The sequence below is a fragment of the Lemur catta genome, chromosome 9 (assembly GCF_020740605.2).
Source record: "Lemur catta isolate mLemCat1 chromosome 9, mLemCat1.pri, whole genome shotgun sequence".
NCBI classification, from domain to species: domain Eukaryota; kingdom Metazoa; phylum Chordata; class Mammalia; order Primates; family Lemuridae; genus Lemur; species Lemur catta.
In genome coordinates this window covers 82,764,728-82,786,853 of record NC_059136.1, presented here as the reverse complement: position 1 = coordinate 82,786,853, position 22,126 = coordinate 82,764,728, and the positions used below count along the sequence as shown (strand labels likewise).

Here is a 22,126-nt window from a genome sequence, read left to right as displayed (position 1 = left end):
AGTTGGCCAACATCAGTGCAAGACATCAGACTGATGAAATGAGTAGCCCAGTTATTAGTAAAATGGCCACACTCATTATATCCTTATTATTTGGCATCTAGCTTATTGAATAGTCATTCATAATAAACCACTTGATCCTTATACTCTGCATTTCTTCATGATTTTTTTGTACTCAGGATCCCTTTGAAATACAAGAGGCTGGGGAGGGAGAACTGTTGAAGGAAGGGATAAAACCAAGCCTTCATGGCATCCTCATGAGTTTTAATTTTCAAGAGTTTAGTGGAGAAGCTTAGACCTATTCATTATATTTTGATTTGAAGTTTTCAAATCTTTCTTATGGAAGCTCTAAGTATTATTATGAATAAAACCTCAGAATTGTTTTGTAGCTCTAAGATGATTTTTATGAGCCAGCCTCAATAGGCTAATTTACTTTTATTCAGGAGTTGGAAATGTTCAGTGTTAAATATATCTCATGCAAATTGGTGATCTTGTTACTGTGTTAGCCCTTGAAGTGGGGAGCATTGTAACCATTTGGGAGTAAGGTGCACTGCCTACCTTTCAGTATACAACCTTTCCATATGGCTTGCTCTGAATTTTAATGTACGTCCTAAAGGACAAATGTAGCATAAACTAGATTATGGTACTTTGGCACAAGCTTTTCACTCATGTGCTGAACGCTAACGATGTTAAAGACTTAATTTTGCTTTTTTATATTTTTCTCAACTTGTTTTGCTGCCATGAAATGCTTTTACATCTGGCTCCCTGGAATGTTTCTGTGCTGCTTTATCTGTACATGAATCAGTCTGAACTTCAATTCCATTGCATGGATATATGAGAACATAAACAGCGATCTCTTTTAGAAATGCCTGCGTCACCCCAGACCTACTGAATGAGGACCCCTAAGGGTGAAGCCCAGCAATCTGTGTCAGGAAGTCCTGCAGGTGACTCAGGTGCTCCTGAAAGGGTGGGAAGCACGGTTCTAGCCCACTGCTGTGCTGACTGCTGGTGCCCAGACCACAGAGCTTAAGAATCCGAGAGCTTTAAGAACACCTGATGATTCTTTTGTGTTCTATAGAATCTTTATCTCTTGGCCTTTTGCCGTTTCTTTCTGGCTACTTTGAAGACTATCTTTTTGGTGCCAGTATCACTGACTTAAAAAAGGGAAGACAAAAAAATCCAGAATAATGACACTGTACTGTTCAGGATCAAGGTGACAGCTGAGGCTAGAACTGACCTGCTTGGAATGTGCTCTCTTGACATTAGCTTCACAGCTGGTCTGTCCCCTGCTCTCTTCCTCTTACCTAGGCTAACTGCCTTCATTCTGAGGCAATGCGGTCTTAGGTTTGACCCTCCATGGGGTGTAGAGGAACAATTAGCACTATTAGCCCACTCTCTATATTCCTAATCCCCAAAGAAATGGTATTTGTCCCCCGGGCCCCCAACCCTCCTGCCACACCTTCATGCCTGGTCACCTAAGGATTGTTTGGTAGAGTTTGTTTGGCAACGTGGATGCATGAAGTAGAGTATATAAAGGAAAGAGGAATTTGAGGTCAAATGGTTTGGGTTGGACTATTGGTAACCACCACAACATTTTAGCTGTGTCCCCTTGAATAAGTCACTTAATTTCTCCTGAGTCTCAAGTTTTCTAACTCTAAAATGGAGAAAATTATTCCAACCCTTGTGAAGATTAAGTGGTATTATATATGGAGAGTGCTAAGTGACACTGAGATGATTTTTCTCCAGTGTGCGAGTATTGGGTGGTGGTATTTTCCCAGGCCGTCTTACCTGTTGTTCTCATCCCTATGAAGCCAACAGGGAATTAAAATGGGCTGGAATCCCAGAGACTTGGCATCACCTCTTGACTATGTGAACACGACCACCAGCAGGGACAGATCAGGACACCATGGACACATGTTTGCATTAATTCCATGTTCCTGAATTAATATGAGATGGGGTGTGAATTCCCACCACTGTCTGAGCTGGGCGTTATGGCCCTGATCACACTTATGTATAGACACACTCCCTCCAACACACAATCACACACATGCACATGTGCACACTCACGTGCAAATCTCAACTTCTGTCTTAAAATACTTTTGTTCAACAGAGAACGTAGAACAGTGATGCTCAATTCTGGCTACACATTAGAATCACCTGGGAGCACTTAAAAATACTGATGCACAGCCTCGCCCCAGCCCAACCAGGCTAAAATGTGCTGACGTGAGGCCAAAGAATCCGTGTTTTTTTTTAATAGAGTTAAGAACCACAGGCCTAAAATCAGAGAATGTCAAAGTTGGAAGGGGTCTCAGAAATCTTCTAGCTGAATGATATTATTTTCCTAATCAGGAAATTTCAGTCCAAGAAACTTAAGCTGCAAACCCAAAGCCAAAACCTACAAGCTCTTCACTTCACACTGAGCACTTTCTTCCCTGTGACATGCTACCACTGCAAAATTGCAAGACAGTAGATTTTTCCTTTGTAACTATGAATGGCAGTTGCCACTCACAATCGTTCTAGACCCTAACGGAACATTACAATCACATGGGTAGCTTTAGAAATGCTCATGTTCGAGTCCCACTCCAGACAAAGTAACTAGAATCTCTGGGAATGAGACCCAGGTATCAGTGTGTTTTTCAAGCTCCTGGGTGACTCCCGTGAGCAGCCAAGATTGAGAACTACAAATGTCAAGTGAGCACTACTGTGTTGGTTTTCTTCTTCTTCTTCTTCTAGTTGTAGATACTGACTCCTTAAATGGAATTATATAAAAGAGAAATTCCCTGGGCGTCCAATTTTGAAGTACACTTTATATATTCTCTGACATTTAGGAGGGAAAAGGCAGCTTGTTCTGTTTTTGTAAGACAAATATCATGTCTCTTTGATGAGTTGTTGAATTCCAGCATCTTTACAATTTAGTTTGCGTTTCTACTATCATATCAATATAAAATCAAGGATTTGTTTAGAATTCTGTAAGGACTCTGGCATCCAGCAAGCTCATAGTATTAAAATATTACAAAGGAAATTAGAATGTAGCTTGTTGAGTGTAAACTGGTCTAGCTTCAGGATCTATGTTCTTATCCAAAACTTACCCTCTGACCGTATATCCCTCTGACTGTTTGTGACCAGCTGCAGAGCATGAATAATAAGACATTTGCCTGTAAGATGTGGTTAGAATTTTAGTTAAAAAAAAAAATAGCCTATTTCCAGAAACTCGCTGAACTCTTATTAAAATCACATCATGGCTCATAGACATCACCCCCCGGCTTTCCTGATGCCAGAGGTTCATCCAGAAGGACTGAGCTCCCTGTGCCATCCTCCCACTGAATTCTCATCTGTACCTGGGCCCACTGTGGGCCCCCAGCCTTTACACCTTGTTCCCTTACCTCTTCAACCTATGCTGAAGGACGTGTCTGAATGCTTCTGCATCTACTTAGATCTTTCACTTCTGTACATTTGTTCCCAACAAGTTAGAAACAAACGTGAAGGCACTTTACTCACAAAATGGATAATATGGCACCATTCTGTTTAATTTATTCGGTATCTTTTTTCCTACCACCTTTTAACAGCTCACCCTGGTCAGGTCACCTCCTCCGTCTCTTAAGCATAACATGCTTATCCCACTTTCTCACCCGCGTGGAAGTTATTGCCTCTGCCTTCCCTAATGCTGCCCCCTCAGCTGGGGCCTGCCCGAAGACTCCCACCCCGCCCTAAACCATTCTCCTTTTTGTCAGTGTCCTGGTCAAAGTGCCTTGGGATTACATCCTGGGTCCACCGCTTTGTCGTTATTTGACTATGGGCAAAATACTTAACCTAACTCTGCCTCAGTTTCTTCATCTATAAAATGGGTATTATGATACGAACAGTATCTGGCTCACAGGTTTGGTATAAGATTATATGAGTTTAATGTGTCAAGCACCCGGGACAGTGCCTGGCACATAGCAAGCACTCAACAAACGCTGGCTATACATTGTTTGCCAAGGTCAGTTCATCAGTTTCATTTTCCCTGAATTGCAAGAACCATACTTCTTTCCAACATGCCAACATCAACTTTTACAAATGATTATCCCAGATTAAAGTCTAAAGGAGGAAACATTTCTCTGTCTCCTGCTTCTTCCTTTTTACTTCCACTCCCCCTCTCCCATCTCAAAGAAAACAGGAGATGAATTTCCTTGGCACAAGTAACTCCAGTTCACATTTATGAGAGAGAAAATTTGTCAGTGACTTGACCTAAGTAGCAGTTTGGACAAGAATGTTTATAAGGTCTTTTTTATATTCCCCAGTGTTGAGATAGAAATTTTAAACACATCCACATGCACGTAGCTGCTTTTTATGATTTTAGTGTTGGCATAAATGATATTCAGGTTATCAGAAAATTATAGTTGTATTTCAGAGAATGTGATTTGACCTGCATTATGACCAAATCCATATAATGAGACATGTGATAACAGAGTACTAACTAGTACTAGTGTGCATGTATAAAATTAAGCTTTCATTGTAGCATACCTTTGAAAAAGTTGTAGCCCAATTTTTTTTATTACTCACAAAAGTGGGCAAAAGTAGGCATAAAAAAAGAACAGAGAACAGCCTTAACCAATCTGAGAAATATACACAATGCAAAATGTAGGAAATTACAACGATTACCTAGTGGTTACTTCAGGAAGGAGAAATAACCAGAGTTCTACCATCATCTACCCATGTGCTAGGCATTTTACACAGAGAACTATTCTGTGAGATAGAGCTTATGCTCATTTTAAATATGAAGAGACCAAATGGAGCTCAGATTGGAAAATAGCTTGACCAAAGTCACACCGCGAGTCTAAGTTGCCAAGAGACTCAAAGCCTCCGTTTTCCCCACTAAATAATAATTATTATAAACAGTTTCCCACCAGGAAACATTAACTTGCCCAGGAATTGGGTAAACATTTTTAAAGGTCAATTCTAATAGAACTTCTCTGGATTCATATAGTACATCTCAGAACTCCAAAACACTCAAAATTTGTTCTCATGACATATCCTTGAAGACAGGAGGAGCAGGTATTATTAATATTTTACCAGATGTGGAATCTGAAAAAAACAAAGAGATTCTGCAGTTTACTCAAGGCCATAGAGTTAGCAGCAAAAGAAAATTAAAACTGAGGTCTTCAGATATCCACCCCAATACTTATCTTCATTAAAAATGGCTACTCTCATCAAGTTTACATTAGATCAAATCCTTTAAGTAATAAGCCATGTGTATGTGTATGTGTGTAATAATAATAATAACAGCTGCCTTTGTTGAGCACCTACTATGCGCTGAGTTCTTCCTGTGTATTATCTCTAAAGCTTGTGACCCTGCAAAGGCTGAAATGACATAGCCAACTTGCTCAGGGCCACATAGCAATGTGGTAAAGCTGATATTCAAATACAGGCTTTCTAGCTTCAAAGTGTAGACCTTTTCCTTTAAGCCACACCAATATGGATATAAAATACCATCTCCAAGTCCAAGACAGAACATAGATAATATTCACTCCTACAAAGTCCTACTCCAATTAATGGCTTTTGACAGCACTTTAGGTTGTTGTGAAGATTAAATTAATAAATTCTTAAAGACAGCTCTAGACCATATCTGGTGTCAAGTAAGAGTTCAATAGCTGATGACAATGATGGTGGCAAAGATGATGATGAATAGAATTGTTTGAAAGCACTTGATATATTCCTCATGAGATTTGATTCCACCAAACTAGCTGCGCACACATATCCTTGTACCAAAATAGCCAGCCTTCTTATAACTTTACATACAGGCAGATATAATCAATCAAAAACACCACCACATAATTACCTAACAGAGTGATCCTGTGCTGAGCTAACTTCTGGGCACAGTAGGAATATGAGACATGGTCCTTGCCCTTCATTCCAGTACCCAGTGTTGTTGGAAAGGCTACGAGGAAACAGTAACAACTTAAGAAATTATTCTAATAGTTTTATCTAGCACCTTGCCCACAGTAGGTGTGCAGAAATATTTGTGGAATGAATGTGTGCTAAATTATTGGCACAGACTGTTAAATCAGAGAGGCAGGAGGAAAGCTGAAATGATGTAGTCCCAGAAAGCAGGAAAGGAATTTACAGAAGGAGCCAGTGGTCAGTGAAGGTGGAGACAGTTGGATCTGGCAACTCACTGATGTTGCATAGATAAAAGCCAGAGGGTGTCACAGCTGCATTTCTGCAAGGGCACTGGTTGATCAAAGCTCATCTCTGAGGCTGACTCTGTGTCCTGTGAGCAGGGCCCTCAGCTGAGCTCAGGCTTTCATCTGATTCCCAAAACTCTTCTGCAGTGCAAAATCATCTCCTCTCATTATTTTGACCATTTAAACAGCTTGCTGCATGTTTCAGAGCCATTCTTTTGAAAAATTCTCTTTCTTTGCCTCCTTCTATAAACTCTCTAAGGGTAATAAGATCACTCTTTTAGTTGCAGCTATTTCAAGATTTTATTACGCAGTCATAAAAATTGTCATGATATCGAGCTCTAAAATGACTGTGGCAATGTGCGGTAATTACATTTCATTAAAATTCCTAGTATGCTTGCCACTAAGAAGATTTTCAAAGCCTCTAGCTAATTACTTTATCTAATAGGGTCTATGCCTTTTAAAGGGTCCATGGTAGAGAAAATAACTGACATTTTTGCTAGCAGCTCTTGCTTTATCCAAGTATGTGCGTAGACATATGTGTATATGTGGTGTGTACGGATATATGTATGTATGTGTATTTGATTTTGTATGGTACATCATCAGTACCAAGGACAGTGCCCGTCATCCAATGTGGTTAAATTCAACTCTTCAGGAAGGAAACACCCTTTCCCTTCACTATCCCATAGAAATCAACAAGGAATTTGGCTAATGGGAAAATTCAGCTAGGATTCCAAATAGGCTAAGTCACTGAAACTTCTACCTACATCTTTGTGTTCTTCAGGAATCTACTTGTACCCTCAGCTCTTGCAGGCCAAAAACAAACAAATAAAATGAGCAGAATTTTTGCAATGTGTTGTGATTTATAAAACTACAGAAGGTTTTCACTATCATCGTGTGCTTTAAAAATTACTATTTGTACTAACATCGATATAAACTGGAACCACAAAAAGACTCTAGGCCACTATTTTTCAAGAATAAAATGAGCCACATTTTTCTGTCTGATAGAAAATAGAGCACTTACGCTTCCACTTGGCTGTGGCTTGGGATTCCACTGGCCGATTCTTTTCCTACTAGAGGCATTAAATAGTCAACTCTTAGTTTTTAAATGCTAGAGGTAAAGATTACCCAGGTAGATGGATAAGTCTTAAACCATTTGAATTTAAGGCAGATACAGATATAAGCAGACCCTCAAGCACCACTAATTCCCAAACTTTTTGGAGCTATGAAAAGTTATTTATTTTGATGACACTTTCACCAGCAAGAATTCTATATGGCATATGAATTATATCTGAATGGAGTTGTCTATCAGTTTCTGAGAACATTCTTGAGAATTTCATGGCATCTCCTCAAGCTAATTGGATATATCTGTGAGTGCCACAAACCCAGGCCTGGAAACGACCCAGGTCTGTCCACGTCAAATGGCAGAGCCGTGAAACAGGCCACATGCAGTTTTCAGCTAAATCTAAGTTCTGTCACTAGTCAATTAACTGTGGAAAGAGAGCGGGAAAAACTGGTTACATTTAAATAGAGCACACAGTCCTGCAAGGGTACATGTGCTGGTAGTATCCATCTGTTCAACGGGAGTCATTTTCTGACCTGGTGCCTTCAGTACATTTCTAGATACAGCTTCCTTTGCACACAACAGTCTCACAAATACGTACATTCATCTCAAAGACACATACATCTGAGCTACTTAGACCTAAATATGTCCCTTCTGCCTTCCCCATGGGATCCATTGCAAAGAGGTCTAGTAGTAAGCAGTTACTAATGTAAAGCACTGGCTCTTAACCTCAGTTGCACATTAGAATCATCTTGAGATCTTCTAAAAATCCCAATGTCCAGCCAAGTTTGAGAACCACTCATCTGACCTAACTCCCTATGCCTGATGGAGTTGACTTCACATTTTTTTGGTGAAATCATCCCTAACTTAGTGCTTAGACTGTTCTTGGTCATGTTGCCTTTCTGTGGCTTTGTAAGTACAGTGGCCAATGGTACTTACATATCCACACCCATGGGTTCTACATTCATGGAGTCAACCCACTGTGCACTGACAATATTCAGAAAAAAAAGGATGGTTTCATCTGTACTGAACATGAACATTTTTTTCTTATCATTATTCCCTAAACAATATGGTATAATACTATTTACATAGCATTTACATTGCACTAGGTATTATAAGTAATCCAGAGATGATTTAAAGTATACAGGAGGATGTATGTAGGTTGTATGCAAATACTACATCATTTTATATCAAGGACTGGAGCATCTGTGGATTTTGGTATCTGTGGGGTGTCCTGGAACCAATTTCCCAGGGATGCTAAAGGATGACTGTGATTAGTTGTTTTGTCTCTTGAGCTTCTACTTCTCTGGATAAAGATGTTAAACATTCAACACACTCTAGCCAAATCACAAAAGAAGGTCGTAACCCGATATGGCTTGAAATAACCAAATTCAGTAGCACCAAGAATGTAGGGAGCTAAAATAAAATAAAAGAATAAAGCCTATGTATCTGGAATTTGGGAAATACACAGTAGAAGCCCAAAAGCAGCTGCTTTTCAACATACATTGAGGACATACAACTTCCTTAAGAGAAAACAAACCATGACTCTGCTTCTGGTTTCATTATGAATGGTAGAATGCTGTTTTGATACATGAGTGTCATTTGTCTGCCAACAAAGCCATCTGGGACCCTTGACCAAAGTTTACCTTGCGTTAGGACACTTTGCAATGAAGACATCACCAAAAGTATGATATTGGTACAACAGGGGGATGTCAGATCATTTTAAATGATGCACAAAAGAACATCTTTTATTTAATGATTATTTATTTTAATATGTTTGAAAATATGTAAGTGGCACAGCAAACACATACTTTTACAGTGCAGATATTATTGTGTTGACCATGGTTTAGAAATGCAACCATTTAAAGAAAAGTATGCAAGTGATACTCCTATAAGGAAGGGGAAAAAAAACAAAAGTTTGATAATGCTATATTTTAGCTTGTTGTAACAACCGTGGTCAACTTAAAATTAAGGCCAATATTCTTCCTGCCTCCTAAATTAATTTCTTAGGGAGGAGAAGGAGGAAAATAAAATGTAAAAGAAATTATTGAGTCTTTAAGTAAGACATGGAAGAGTCCATGAAATGACCCCCAAGGTGAAGAGCTATTACTTCATCCAGGTTGATACTCAGAAAACATTGAGGACATTTAGCCCTGAGTTAGTGTCATATTTATTCAGAAGTGAGCCTGCAGCGTCTACAGGAGGCTTGGTAGAAGGCGCAAGCTGGAAAACCCGCTGCAAGCACCCCGTGTGTATCTGTTTGGAAGGTGAACCCCATCTCTCTTAGGAGCATGCCCATACTCTGCTGGGCGTGCAGTGTTTGCAGAAAGATAAAAAAGGCACAAAAGAAAACCCAACAAGTTTACTGATGTCTGGGGTGTATGAGGGTTGGCTCGCCCTGTGATGGGCTCTGATTAAACTCATCTACATCTTCCTCACATGCCACTCCTTCCTGGCTCACATTAGACATTCAGGAACAGAGAACAAAGCAGCACAGTTTGTTTTCCCAGAGCAAGAGGGGTCTGGTGAAAACAGCCCTGACAGCTGTGCTCTGTGTCTTGGTGAACTAAGGGCTTTTACATGTTTCCTTCAAGACTGTTTAGTCTGCATGCTAAGGATTCATGTATCAGTTTTTGGCTCTAGTGTCACTGAGGTAGCTTGATTTCCAAGGGTTTCGTTGTCATCTCTATTTGCCTCCAGTGAAAAAATAACTGAGAGAACTGAGAGTCGAGTTATAGAAGTGTCACGGAAAACCTTGCCTTTCTTCATTCACTCTCCTTAACGGTATTGCTAGTGCTTCTTGGGGGTGAGGGGGAACCTCCGGCCGCAGTCCTTAATAAGTAACACCTGGATCAGAATTGGTAAACTGCTTTCACGTTGGCTCTTGCAGAAGTGGCAGTGCATTGAGGATACATCTGGCAAGCTTCGCATTCACAAGTGTAAGGGACCCGGTGACCTGCTCACGGCCCGACAGAGCACGCGGAACGTCTACTCTCGCGGCTTCCATGACAAGGACAAAGAGTGCAATTGTAGGGAGTCCAGTTATCGCGCCAGCAGAAGCCAGAGGAAGAGTCAAAGGCAGTTCCTGAGAAACCAGGGGGCTCCAAGTAAGCCACACTTTTGTGACCATCTCAATGGCAGGCAGAGGCCTCTGGGACTGAACTTGAGAGAGACGAAAGGGTTGTCCCTGCGTGTCAGACATTTCGAGCTAAAAGCAGTTTTCGAGCTAAAAGCAAATCGGTGTTCTGTTTAAAATAAGAAAGCTAAGATTAATTTGAAATTTTGCTTTGCAAACATTTTTCACTTAGGCACAGAATGAAAATATAGTTAGTAAAAGCACCAGATGCAAAACATATGCACACATAAAAGAGCTTACAAAGTGGTTATTCCAGAGGGTAGAGGGTATGGTTTCGGTCAATTTTATTTTACCTTAATGCTGATATTCTGATTTGTCTGCCTTAAGTTGCTTTAGAAAAAATAATAAATCCAGGGTTTCAGTGTGTGCACCTTTGATTAAAGAGGAAAAGCATAAACACTTTTTTAAAGGCTTATATTTTAAGCTCTGTTTTAGGACTATATATATAGTTTTTTAATTCTGTCAAACCGTTGGATCATGCTGACGGGCAGGGTCAAACTAGCTGAATTCAATATGAAAAGCACTGCCTTGCATTTTCTTCATGAAAACTCTATCAGGCAGCTGTGAGAAACCTATGATTATATAAACGTGAAAACCGGCAGGCTGACACCTTCCATAAAAGAATGAGAGTCTAGTGCCATCTAGCGGGATTATGTGAGAAGTGACTCAATTCTGTGGTCATTCCGTTCTGGTTTGGAAATAACCAGCATCCATTAAGTTCAACTCTGCGTCCAAGATTTAGAAACCAGATCGTTCACTAGAACAATGGAAGCCCTTAGAACAGGCATTTTTATTGTGGACTCCACAATATGGGCTTTCAGTTCATGAACCCCTGATATTTCATCCAAAATTGTAAGTATATTCTATGCATAGATGCACATTTTTCTCAATGTGAATAATTTTCAACAAATTCTTAAAGGAGCCCAGGAGTCAAAAGGCTGAGAACCTTTGATTTGGGAGATTTTATTTCTCCCCTGAGAGGAAATCCCAGGTTTGATTCACAGAAGGATATCAAATGGAAAATAGACAAGGGACAAGGAGCCCCGACACACTCCTTTATTGGCAAACTATGGAATCCTGTGAGAGTAGGTATTGGTTTTCCTTCTTTCCACAAGGATGGGAAGGATGGAATCCTGAGCACTCTGAGTGAACCTTCCCCACCTCCCCATTGGAGGTCGCTCCCTCATCTGGAAGCTGCAGGAGGCTCCAGAGAGCTGTCATAGAGGCAGGAGCCCCCTCTCTTCCTGTTTTAGCAGCAGGCTGAAGAAGTGAGCCCAGCTGACTGCACTTCTGCAGGGCCTAAGTGCATCTGACAAAAGGAGGCCACTGTTGCACGTTGATGTTCTCACCTAGCACACACGACCCCTGGAGAAGGTTCCATAGTCACCAGAAAGTATGCTGCCCCTGCCCCCGCCTCCCTACCCTCCCTCTGCCAGGTATGAAAGTCAGTTGGCTGATGAAAGCTTGAGCAAAATTTAATTTTTCTTAGAGCAATCCTTGACTATTTGTACAAATAGAAGGTGTCTAGAGCATTTGCCTTTTTAAAAAAGCAACCCAATGTAGTGGTAAGACTATAGTCTGACAGATTATAGTCCTAGCTCCTTAACCTTACAAAATGTATGTGACATTCAAAACTTCACTTTTCTCATCGATAGAATAAGGATGATAACACCAAATTCATGAGCCTGTTTTGACAATTTGATAAGTTTTTTATTTAATGTAAGGGTTTTTATAATAATATCTGTCTTTCAAGACTGTGGATTAGAGATAAATAAAAGGTATATAATACATAGCAAAAGTCCAAGAAAGGGTAGTTGTTATTATTAATACCATAATTGGGAATATGGTGTTTTGTTTTTTGGTTTTTTTTTATTTCAGCTCATCATGGGGGTACAAAAGCTCAGGTTATATACATTGTCCGTGTCCTGCCCATCTGCCCGAGTCAGAGCCTCAAGCATGTCCATTCTCCAGACAGTGCGCCTGGCACTCACCATGTATGGTTTTATCCAAACACACTGTCTTAGCAGTTCACATCAAAAACTAAATGTAGAAATTCACAGTCTGCGATAAGTTCCTAGAGATCACCCAGACCCACCCCCCACCACACACACACACACACACACACACACACACACACACAAACACACTTGAGGGCTTAAGGGCCAGAGGCCCACAGAAGCCTGCCACCCACCACACTGCCATGCGGGGGCACAGCCGGGACAGGAGCCCACCTCTCCCGCCACGAATGCCAGTGGGCGTCCAGGGCACCACCGTGCCCCTCAGCAATGCAGATGCACCACCTGCCCCTCTCCAAGATCCTCACCGCACCAGGTGATCATTTTCTTCCCTCCTAAACTGCATCAGGACATCCACAGTGACGTATCTTCTCTTGTTTCCAGAGTACAAGCCCCGATTTGTGCATACCCGGCAGACACGTTCCTTGTCCGTGGAATTTGAAGGCGAAATATATGACATAAATCTGGAAGAAGAGGAGTTGCAAGTGTTGCAACCAAGGAACATTGCCAAGCGTCATGATGAAGACCGCAAGGGGCCAGGAGATGGCGACAGGGACGGGATGCTGGCAGACAGCAGCAACGCCGTGGGCCCACCTGCTACCGTCCGAGTGACACACAAGTAGGAAGGCTTTAGGTGTCCGCAGGGTTGCATTTAGAGTTACACTCTCCATATTATCACCATATTGCATTTCACAAAAAGTATCACTAGGCAATGCAGTGCCCACATGCTGGCCTACATAGCAACTGGGGGTTAAAGAAGCAATGAGGAGTCTAAACAATCTAGAATCAGACATGAGCTTTGGGGTTAATTTCACATTAAGACTGATCAGCTGGGAATTGAGCAAGAGTAATTCAGTCACATCTTGACTTAGCAGGCGTGGTGTTTGTGCCCCTAAGCAGTTACGTTTGTAGGCATCTAGAAAACAGATGGAGACAATTTCAGGGCCTGGAAGAAGCTCTTCTATGATGCATGGTCCCTGTCACTTAAAGCAGTTGTATAGTCACGGCCTCAGAAATGAAACACAGCCCAAGGGAGGACAGTGAATCCCAGAGAGGCTTCCAGAAAGATGGCACAGATTAGGAATGAATGTAAAGTGTGGAAACATCTAACCTATCCCAGATTGCAGAGAGAGAGAGGCCTTGGAAGTCATGGAGTGGGGAAAGGGGTTGACTCTTCAGAGCTTTAATGGACTCTGTTGGTTCTTCAGTTCCTTCCTAAATCTACTTACTTTCTTGATAGAGAAATATTTTCTTTCTGAATTTATTAGCAAGATCTTTGCTTCTCCCTAATTTCATCACTTTGGGGAGATGGGACACCATGAGCTCTGCCAGAGATTTTATCTCTGGGACTGGTCTCCTGGTGCCTGTTGTCACAGTTACATGCTAAGAGATTTAGACTAGAATTTGTTTCTCGTACATTGTGGGTTGACCCCATATACCACCTACTCTCTATTGCTCAGGCTGTTGCTTTGCTTCAAAACTTAATGGCAAGCTCTTTTTAACCAAACATGGAGTAAATATTCCCCTTCTGACTGCGTTTCTTCAAACAAGCCATTTGCATTATGACCCTGAAAACTTCCTTCTTTTTCTATGTCTATTTGCTTGGGTTTTCAAAACTTGAGTTTTTCTGATGGTATCTGTTCATGGGAGTATGAATACTGAGTGCTGCCTTGAAAGTTGATCTTAGTGATGACCTTAGTCACAGAGATGTGACACCATCCTTTGCCCACACTGGTCTCCAGGACAGATTCCCACTTACCCTCATCTTGGAGCAGCTTCACACTTACTGTTTGTATCTACATTAAGAGTTTAGAAGATAGAAAGTTATTTTTGCAGGCCAGGCACAAGGACCCATGCCTGTAATCCTAGCACTCTGGGAGGCTAAGGTGGGAGGATCATTTGAGGCCATGAGTTTGAGGCCACAGTGAACTATGATGACAACACTGCACTCCAGCCTGGGCAACACAGCAAGACCCTGTCTTAAAAAAAAAAAAGTTCTCTTTGCTATCGTTAATGTTTTCTAGTATTAGAATATAGACCTAGTTGCTATGTTTTTTGTTTGCTTTTGCAGGTGCTTTATTCTTCCCAACGACACCATCCATTGTGAGAGAGAACTGTATCAGTCCGCCAAAGCCTGGAAAGACCACAAGGCGTATATCGATAAAGAGGTTAGTCGTGGCCATGTGACTGCCCGCTGTCAGCTATGTTTCAAATTCAAACTCGGCCACCAGCCCTGCTGTGACTGGTGGGACATACTGCGTGTAGACACCACCCTTTTTATAATCACTTGAAAAACAGAAAACAACCAAGGTATGTATCTTTCTCCAGTGATTTAGTGATAGTCCTGCTGAAAACAAAATACAGTGAGAAGAGAGAGGGGACTGATGCAATGGCCTTTTGAAATCTCCGCAAGAAAACGATTCAATTATATCAGACAGGCATGTGTTCGTGTGGATCTCTTGCACGGGTTGGAACATAGACAGATTCCATGCCCGGTTTGTTTCCAAATTAATTATCATCTCAAATGAATAGTTATGATTATGGAGGACAGAAAATAAGCTGAAAAGAAAGGCACTTCGTAAAGAAATTTCTGATCTTAAAATGTCATTGTTCAAATGCGTGTTCTCCAGATTGAAGCTCTGCAAGATAAAATTAAGAACTTACGAGAAGTGAGAGGACATCTGAAGAGGAGGAAGCCCGAGGAGTGTGGCTGCGGCAAACAGAGGTGAGCGTGTTTCTGTCCCACGGTCCACTTTCCACACTCATCTTTACATGTGCCAGGGGGGTTGGCACTAGGCTCATTTCCCTCCTTTACCAGTAGAAAGCTTAACATGAAGGCAGTATCATGTAGTATAGTGACCTAAACTATTTCAGTCAAATTAAATAGGCTCTAAACTTAAGCTGAAGGTAAAAAGTCCCATTAAGCTAACAGTTACAACAAAGTAACTGCCTTTATTCTGTTTTGCTTTTGTTTTATAAAATGAACTGTTGGATCAAATGCAAGGTTATGAAGACTCACTTTTTTAAATCTTGCCTGCAGCTATTACAATAAAGAGAAAGGTGTAAAAAAGCAAGAGAAATTAAAGAGCCATCTTCATCCATTCAAGTAAGTAATTCTGTTTTCCATGTTTGCTGGGAGTCAGGAACTGCCCACTGGACCCTTCTGAGAGGCTGGGAGGGTCCCCGTGTTCCAAGTGGTCTTGCTTTGGAACAAGCAGATCCGCCCAGAAGGGCACATAGCTCAAGTGTTTGAAAACAAGTCACACCTCATCAAGGGACGATGCTCTTGGGATCCTTTGCGAGGAGCCGTGCTGAGTTCTACTCTAATTCTGGACACGCTCCCCATCTCACACGTGGGACCTGTGACCAGATTTCACTCCATCCACTGCTTTCTGTGGCAGGGGATTGAGAGTTACAGACTCTCGTAGTTACGTTGGCTTGTTCTGCAGAGTGGCCGGTAACAGTGTTGAATTCTGAAAGTGGGAAGAAACATACATATTTTTTAAATAATAGCAAAATTTGCATGTAAAAGAGATTTAGTATTTGAACCTCAACAAAATTTAAGCCTTTTATGAAAAAAAAACCAAGATAATAAAACAATTTTTTAAAATTGGCTTTCCAATTTTGTAGAATTTGGCACAGAATTTTTGAAACCTTTAGTTCAAGCCGTCTAGTCCAACTAACTGTGGACTCAGTGGCGGATAGGTACCGAGCCACCAAACTTTTAAGCCATTCATCCTAAGACTGTGGCTTGCAGGCTGCACGGATTCGTGCTGACATTAATTTCCATCACTGCCTACACATACATGAGGAAGAAAGCGTTGATCCTGCCAGGGTTCAACAAGGTTCCAAGACAGTTGTCACTAGATGAGTTAGCCTTCACTATTCCTGGTTATATTTTTAAGGCCCTCTGTACAAAATAAAGATCATCTATCATTGCGTATCTGTTATCGTATATGTAAATATTTGTGCAAGATTCAGAGCAGCAAGCCTATTTTTAATTGAGAAAGCGCCTCTTGATCATTCCCCCCAAATCCCTGCTGCTGGGACAGGGAGGCTGCTCAGGAAGTGGACAGCAAGCTGCAGCTCTTCAAGGAGACCCGCAGGCGGAAGAAGGAGCGGAAGGAGAAGCGGCGGCAGCGCAAGGGGGAGGAGTGCAGCCTGCCCGGCCTCACCTGCTTCACGCACGACAACAACCACTGGCAGACGGCCCCGTTCTGGAACTGTAAGTTGCTGGTTTTCATGCCACTTCCTGCCTCTGTGCAGAGAGACAGGGACTCATCACTTAGACTAGGAATTTAGCAGCTTTTACCAGGAATCTAGAAAGGTTCAAGAGGAAAGCATCATATGATATTTTCATATGATATTCCAGACCCGCAACTTGAATCGTTTTACCAAACGTTCCTTTTTTTTCTTTGGAAATTGTTTTGGCATCTTGTGTCAAAATGCCAAGCTTCTTCCTGGGCTTTTCCTCCTGCAGATGTTATTTTACACAGCCCCCAGCACCTGGCAGAGTTTCTGTCTGTAACTAAATAGCTAAATGGATGAACGGCCAGTAAATGCTGGACAGTTTTAACCCACATAGACTTTTTTCTGCTTTATCTGAAGTGCATGTTGTAAACATAATAAAAGGAAGTAGAAGAATGGTAAAGACCATTAAACTCGGGACCCATGTCCTACTTACTCTCAGTCCGCTTCAGTACCAGCACTGGTGGAAAGTGGAGACTCTACAGAATTATTTGGTTTTACATTGAGTTGCTAAGCATATGGAGCAATAGCAATTGTGCACTTTTTAAATTGGTGCTTACATTTTCTTTAGTGGCCTGTACACAGTATTCACTGAGGCTGTAAAGAGATGATACCCTAAATTTTTGTGGTTCATCATCCTATGAAGGTGTACCACCCCAGGGAGGAGATGAAACATGCAATCTTGTAATTGTGAGGATCACTGGAGACCACCCAGGCCAGTGTTTCTCAAACTGGGATTTGGAGACTCCAGGGAATCTGAAGACCCTTCTTGAGGGCATCTAGGGCCTATCTGGGAGGGTTTTTATTTTATATTTCCATTCAGATGCTTCTTGACTTCAGCGTTCATGTTTGCATTTGTGTTTACAATTGCATCGAGGCCGAGTGAACTCTGAACATCATAGCATTTAACTCTTAAGATAGTTGCTTAAACTGGGGCCTGGGGATCTTTGAGGGTTATTCAGATTACTAGGGGTCTGCTCTTAGCCAGCCTCTGGGCTGAGTAAGTAATGGGGACACGACATTCAGCAACACACTTTGTTCTCTGCCCTCATAACACTTACGTTCTAATGAGGAGAAGGTAATAAACAAAGGAAATGAAATAAATAAAATAATTGCAAGTTGTAATCATGCTATGAAGGAAACAATGATGTAAGTTTTTAAAGGGGACCCTTTTATAGAGGGCGGGATGATGGTCTTTGTGAAGAGGTGAAATTTAAGTGGAAACCTAAAGGGTTGAGAGGAGCAATCCATGTGGAAGGGAGAGTGTCCAGGCGGAGGGGACGGCATGACCAGGTCATGAGGAAGTAAAGAATTTGGTGTGTCAAGGGCTGGTAAGCCCCTTGAAAGATGAAGCATTGAGAAACATGAAGTTATAGTTGCTCTTGCCAGAAGGAGTCCTTCATACCTCTGTCTGCTTCTCTCCATCTGAGCTGAGGTCGTCCTGCCCAAACCACCTCCGTGTCCTATCTCAACCACTGCCAAACCTCCTATGTGGTCTCCCAGGCTCCTCTCTTGCTCTCATCAATCCATTCTGCTCAGAGGAGCTAGAGTGATCTTTTCATGACACCCTGCTTTTCTCAGGCTAAAGAGCCAAATCCTTAACACATCCAACAAAACCCTGCTTTGGGACCACTTCCTCCCATTCTTGCATATTAGGCCACTTGGCTGCTCTTTTGTTCCTCAATCATCCCAAACTCCCTCCTACCACAGGGCTTTTGCACACGTTGCTCCATCTTCCTAGAAGGCTCTGGCCCCTGCACCCCCCTACAGCCCTGCCTATCAAACACCACTCACCCTTCAGACCTCAGCTGCAGTGTCACTTCTCATGGACACATTCCCTGTGCACAGACCAGGGTGAGCGCTTCTTGCTCTATGGGCAAGCGCTACTTTCTCTCCATGGGACTTACCACCCTTGTAAGTATATGTTTCTTTACTTTTGTTGTGGCTTAACTTTTGTCTCCCCACCTAGACTACAAATTTCTTGAGGTAAGAGGCCATGTTTCTGTGTCACTCTTATACCCTGGCACAAAGGAAATGCTGAATCAATATTAGGTGAACAAATTAAAAAAAAAAAACAAACAAACAAGCAAACCACCCTGTCCAAGATCAAAGCAACTCATGTCAATTTAACCGACCTTTGCGTGCTGGCCACAGAGTGTCTCACTGTGCTGCTGATGTGCGGAATGTGCCTGCTGTTACTCAGCTCTTACAGGGGCAGAGTGGGGACCTGATCTCATTCCATACCAAATTCAGTGCTCTTTCGAGTATACGAAGTATCCTTGGTGCTCACTGTACTGATATTTTAAGACAGCAGCTATTGGAATGTTTTTCACAAGGCACATTACTGTTTTGTTTTACAAAACGCTTTGTATGTCAGGATCCCATACACATACGTGCACATATACAAATATGTACATGGATCTGTGTGCATATATGTAATATATATACTGAAATAAAAATTTCAAAAAGTAAAACTATGTGTAATATTCTTTGATTTTTTTACCTATTCTATTTCATACTTTAATGTCTATTCCTATATTCCTCATATTTGCATAAACCTGTGGTAGTAGTCGATACTCAATAACATGAAAAAATAGAAAAGAAAAGTCAAATACACTCAAGGACAAAATCCTCTAATGCAATGGTCTCTAAACACTCTTGGTTATGTACCCATCTCAGTTTTTAAAATGAACACATAGTCTATATTTAATTATATACTTGCACTGCTATACTAATATACCTTGTGTATTCTGAAATTACACAAAATAGAAATTAAAAATTATTAGATAAATGTAAAGAAAAGTTTTTTAAAATAGTTTTTGTTCTTTGGAGGGCCCAAAACGTTTTGCTGTCACTTGGTATGTATGCTTTAAAAAAAAGAAATCTCAGAGTCACACTTTACAACTCAGTGAGCCAAAGGTTCAGTTTATGCTTAATACGTGATCTTAAAACTGCGTTGACGTGAAAGTTGACTGAGAAGGATGGGCTGATTCGATAGCTGCACATCATTGGCACACTCAGTAAATCAGGATGTTCATTCTTTTAATACCACCATGAACTAAGTAGTTGTTTTTATTGAAATTACACTTCTGAATTTCTGTCCTCCCTGATATTTAACATTTATTCTTACGAAGCAATCAGAAGGTATTGTATTATATTTTTATATTTTATGAGACAAGTTCAAAATCCATATAAATTGTTAATTTGGAAGATTTTTATGCAGATTAGAAAATTCTGATTTCATGGTTTTTAACGTGTAGATGTGAGCTAAATGTTCACATGTAAGCAATATAAATTATAAATAACATGTTTAGAGCACTTTTAATGAACAATTATATAATAATGAAGACATTTTCAATCATCCATTTTTTAAATGTTCTCTTTTCTCTGGAAAGATCATTCCTGGGTGGAGAGAGGGCTGAACAGGCAGAACAGAGAGGGCTTTCGGGGCAGTGAAATGACTGTGTGATACAACAGTGGTGGGCACATGTCACACATTTGTTGTCCAAACCCATAGTATGTGCAACACCACGAGTGAACCCAAATGTAAACTGTGGATTTTAAGTCACAATGATGTGTCAGTGTAGGTTCATCAATTGTAACAAATGTGCCACTCTCGTGGGGGTTTCAATTGTGGAAGAGGCTGTACATCTATGGGGACAGGAGTTACATGGGGACACCTGTACTTTCCACTCCACTTTGCTGTGAACTAAAACTGCTCTAAAAAATAAAGCCTATTAAAATAATTTTTTTAAAACAATGATTTCTCACTCATTGTTTAAAACATCTCTTTTAGCTTAAGGGGACAGATTTAGTGTGTCTAATACTGCATAGGGCAGTAGAGTCTAGTGGTTAAGAATAAACCCTCTAGCCAGACCCCAGTGCTGAATTATCAGCTGTGCAACCTTGGACAAATTACTTAACTTCTCTGTGGCTTGGTTTTCCCATCTGTAAAATGAGGATGGTAATAATCTCTGTCTCAAGAGGTTGCTTTGAGGATTAAATGACTTAATACAGTACATGCAAAATACATAGTGCACAAGGAATGCTCCTTAAGTGTATCTATCGTAATTGTTTAAAAAAATATTCTCTAGACACCATGTTTCTGAAATTCAATTATTACAGGAAAGATCAGTAAATTTGGAACCTTTGCCTTTCTGTAAATAGAAGAGTGGGTGATTTGTTTTTTAATTTTACATCTCTTTTACATACTGTCTACAAGTTAACCAGAGAACTCTGCATGATACAAAAGATGTTCATGGTCACAGCCCAGCTCATGTTAAAGTGTTGTAGAGATCATTCCAAATCCACCAAGCTGGGCTCAAGCCTTCTCCAAACCCCTCCATGTTGCAGAATTCCAACTTGCTGTGTTCCGTTTGTGACATGTGGCTGGCTGGCTATCACCCAGAACAAGCCAGGGCACCAGTTCCAACCATCTCTTTATTAAATAACCATTTTTCCCTTTTTAGAAAAAGTATAAATAACCATAAATAGAAATGATGATATTTTTCTTCTCATACTCCACTTACTCACCCCATGTTGGAAACCACTGCTAAGGGGAGGTTAAACTAATGGGCCTGAAACTTCACCTCTGCCTTCAGCTTAGACGAGATCACTGTCTTTTTTTCTGTTTTCACGTAGTTTCACAGGAAATTTGTACAGAGAGATAAAAATATCATTATCCTTAACAACAAATGATAGTATTTATAAGAAGTGGTGAACCTTAAAGTGTAAAGATAAGGAATCATTGGAATGGCCGGCCTGCCTAAGGTTTTTCACCATTTTGTTTTGTTTTTCTCTTTCACCCAACAGTGGGATCTTTCTGTGCTTGCACGAGTTCTAACAATAACACCTACTGGTGTTTGCGTACAGTTAATGAGACGCATAATTTTCTTTTCTGTGAGTTTGCTACTGGCTTTTTGGAGTATTTTGATATGAATACAGATCCTTATCAGGTAAGACAATATGTGTTCATTTTATGAAGGCTGTTGAAGATAGGAGAACCAGAACATGAGATTAAATATATTGTCCTTCTCTCTTCATTCACAGCTCACAAATACAGTGCACACGGTAGAACGGGGCATTTTGAATCAGCTACACGTACAACTGATGGAGCTCAGAAGTTGTCAAGGGTATAAGCAGTGCAACCCAAGACCTAAGAACCTTGAAGTTGGTAAGGACAAAAAGATTATTTTTCCATATTACCTAAAAAATTCTTTGTGTTACCAAGTTTTCTGCCTTGGAAACAATTATATGCATAGAAACATATAGTTTGAGATACTTAGAGGGGAAACTTTCCAGGCAATTCCAAACATAATTTGATCTCTAAGTTTAGCTCTGGGTATGCTAATGAAAAACTTAATCCACCAAAACATTTGGTGAGCATTTCCTTCCAATCTCTCGCACAGATCTATTCTATTAGTAAACCTCGATTCCTGATAGAAGCATCTTTTGGAAGATGAGATGAAAGCTTTGGGGATTAATTTGTTATTGCTGTCAACAGTCA

The 22,126-nt window shown here is 40.8% G+C and overlaps 1 protein-coding gene across 4 annotated transcripts in view; it reads left to right on the top strand.

Moving 5' to 3' along the window:
* The window catches only part of SULF1 (sulfatase 1), a 162,666-nt gene that overhangs the window by 122,131 nt on the left and 18,409 nt on the right, over positions 1-22,126 (top strand). For 3 of the 4 annotated variants that reach the window (XM_045561945.1, XM_045561947.1, XM_045561948.1), the window contains 8 exons: positions 10,112-10,328; positions 12,757-12,991; positions 14,444-14,540; positions 15,003-15,097; positions 15,413-15,478; positions 16,425-16,597; positions 21,433-21,575; positions 21,670-21,793. In XM_045561945.1, coding sequence (XP_045417901.1) covers positions 10,112-10,328; positions 12,757-12,991; positions 14,444-14,540; positions 15,003-15,097; positions 15,413-15,478; positions 16,425-16,597; positions 21,433-21,575; positions 21,670-21,793 — 1,150 coding nt within the window. The remainder of the gene's footprint in view (positions 1-10,111; positions 10,329-12,756; positions 12,992-14,443; positions 14,541-15,002; positions 15,098-15,412; positions 15,479-16,424; positions 16,598-21,432; positions 21,576-21,669; positions 21,794-22,126) is intronic. The other variant, XM_045561949.1, reaches the window with a different exon arrangement.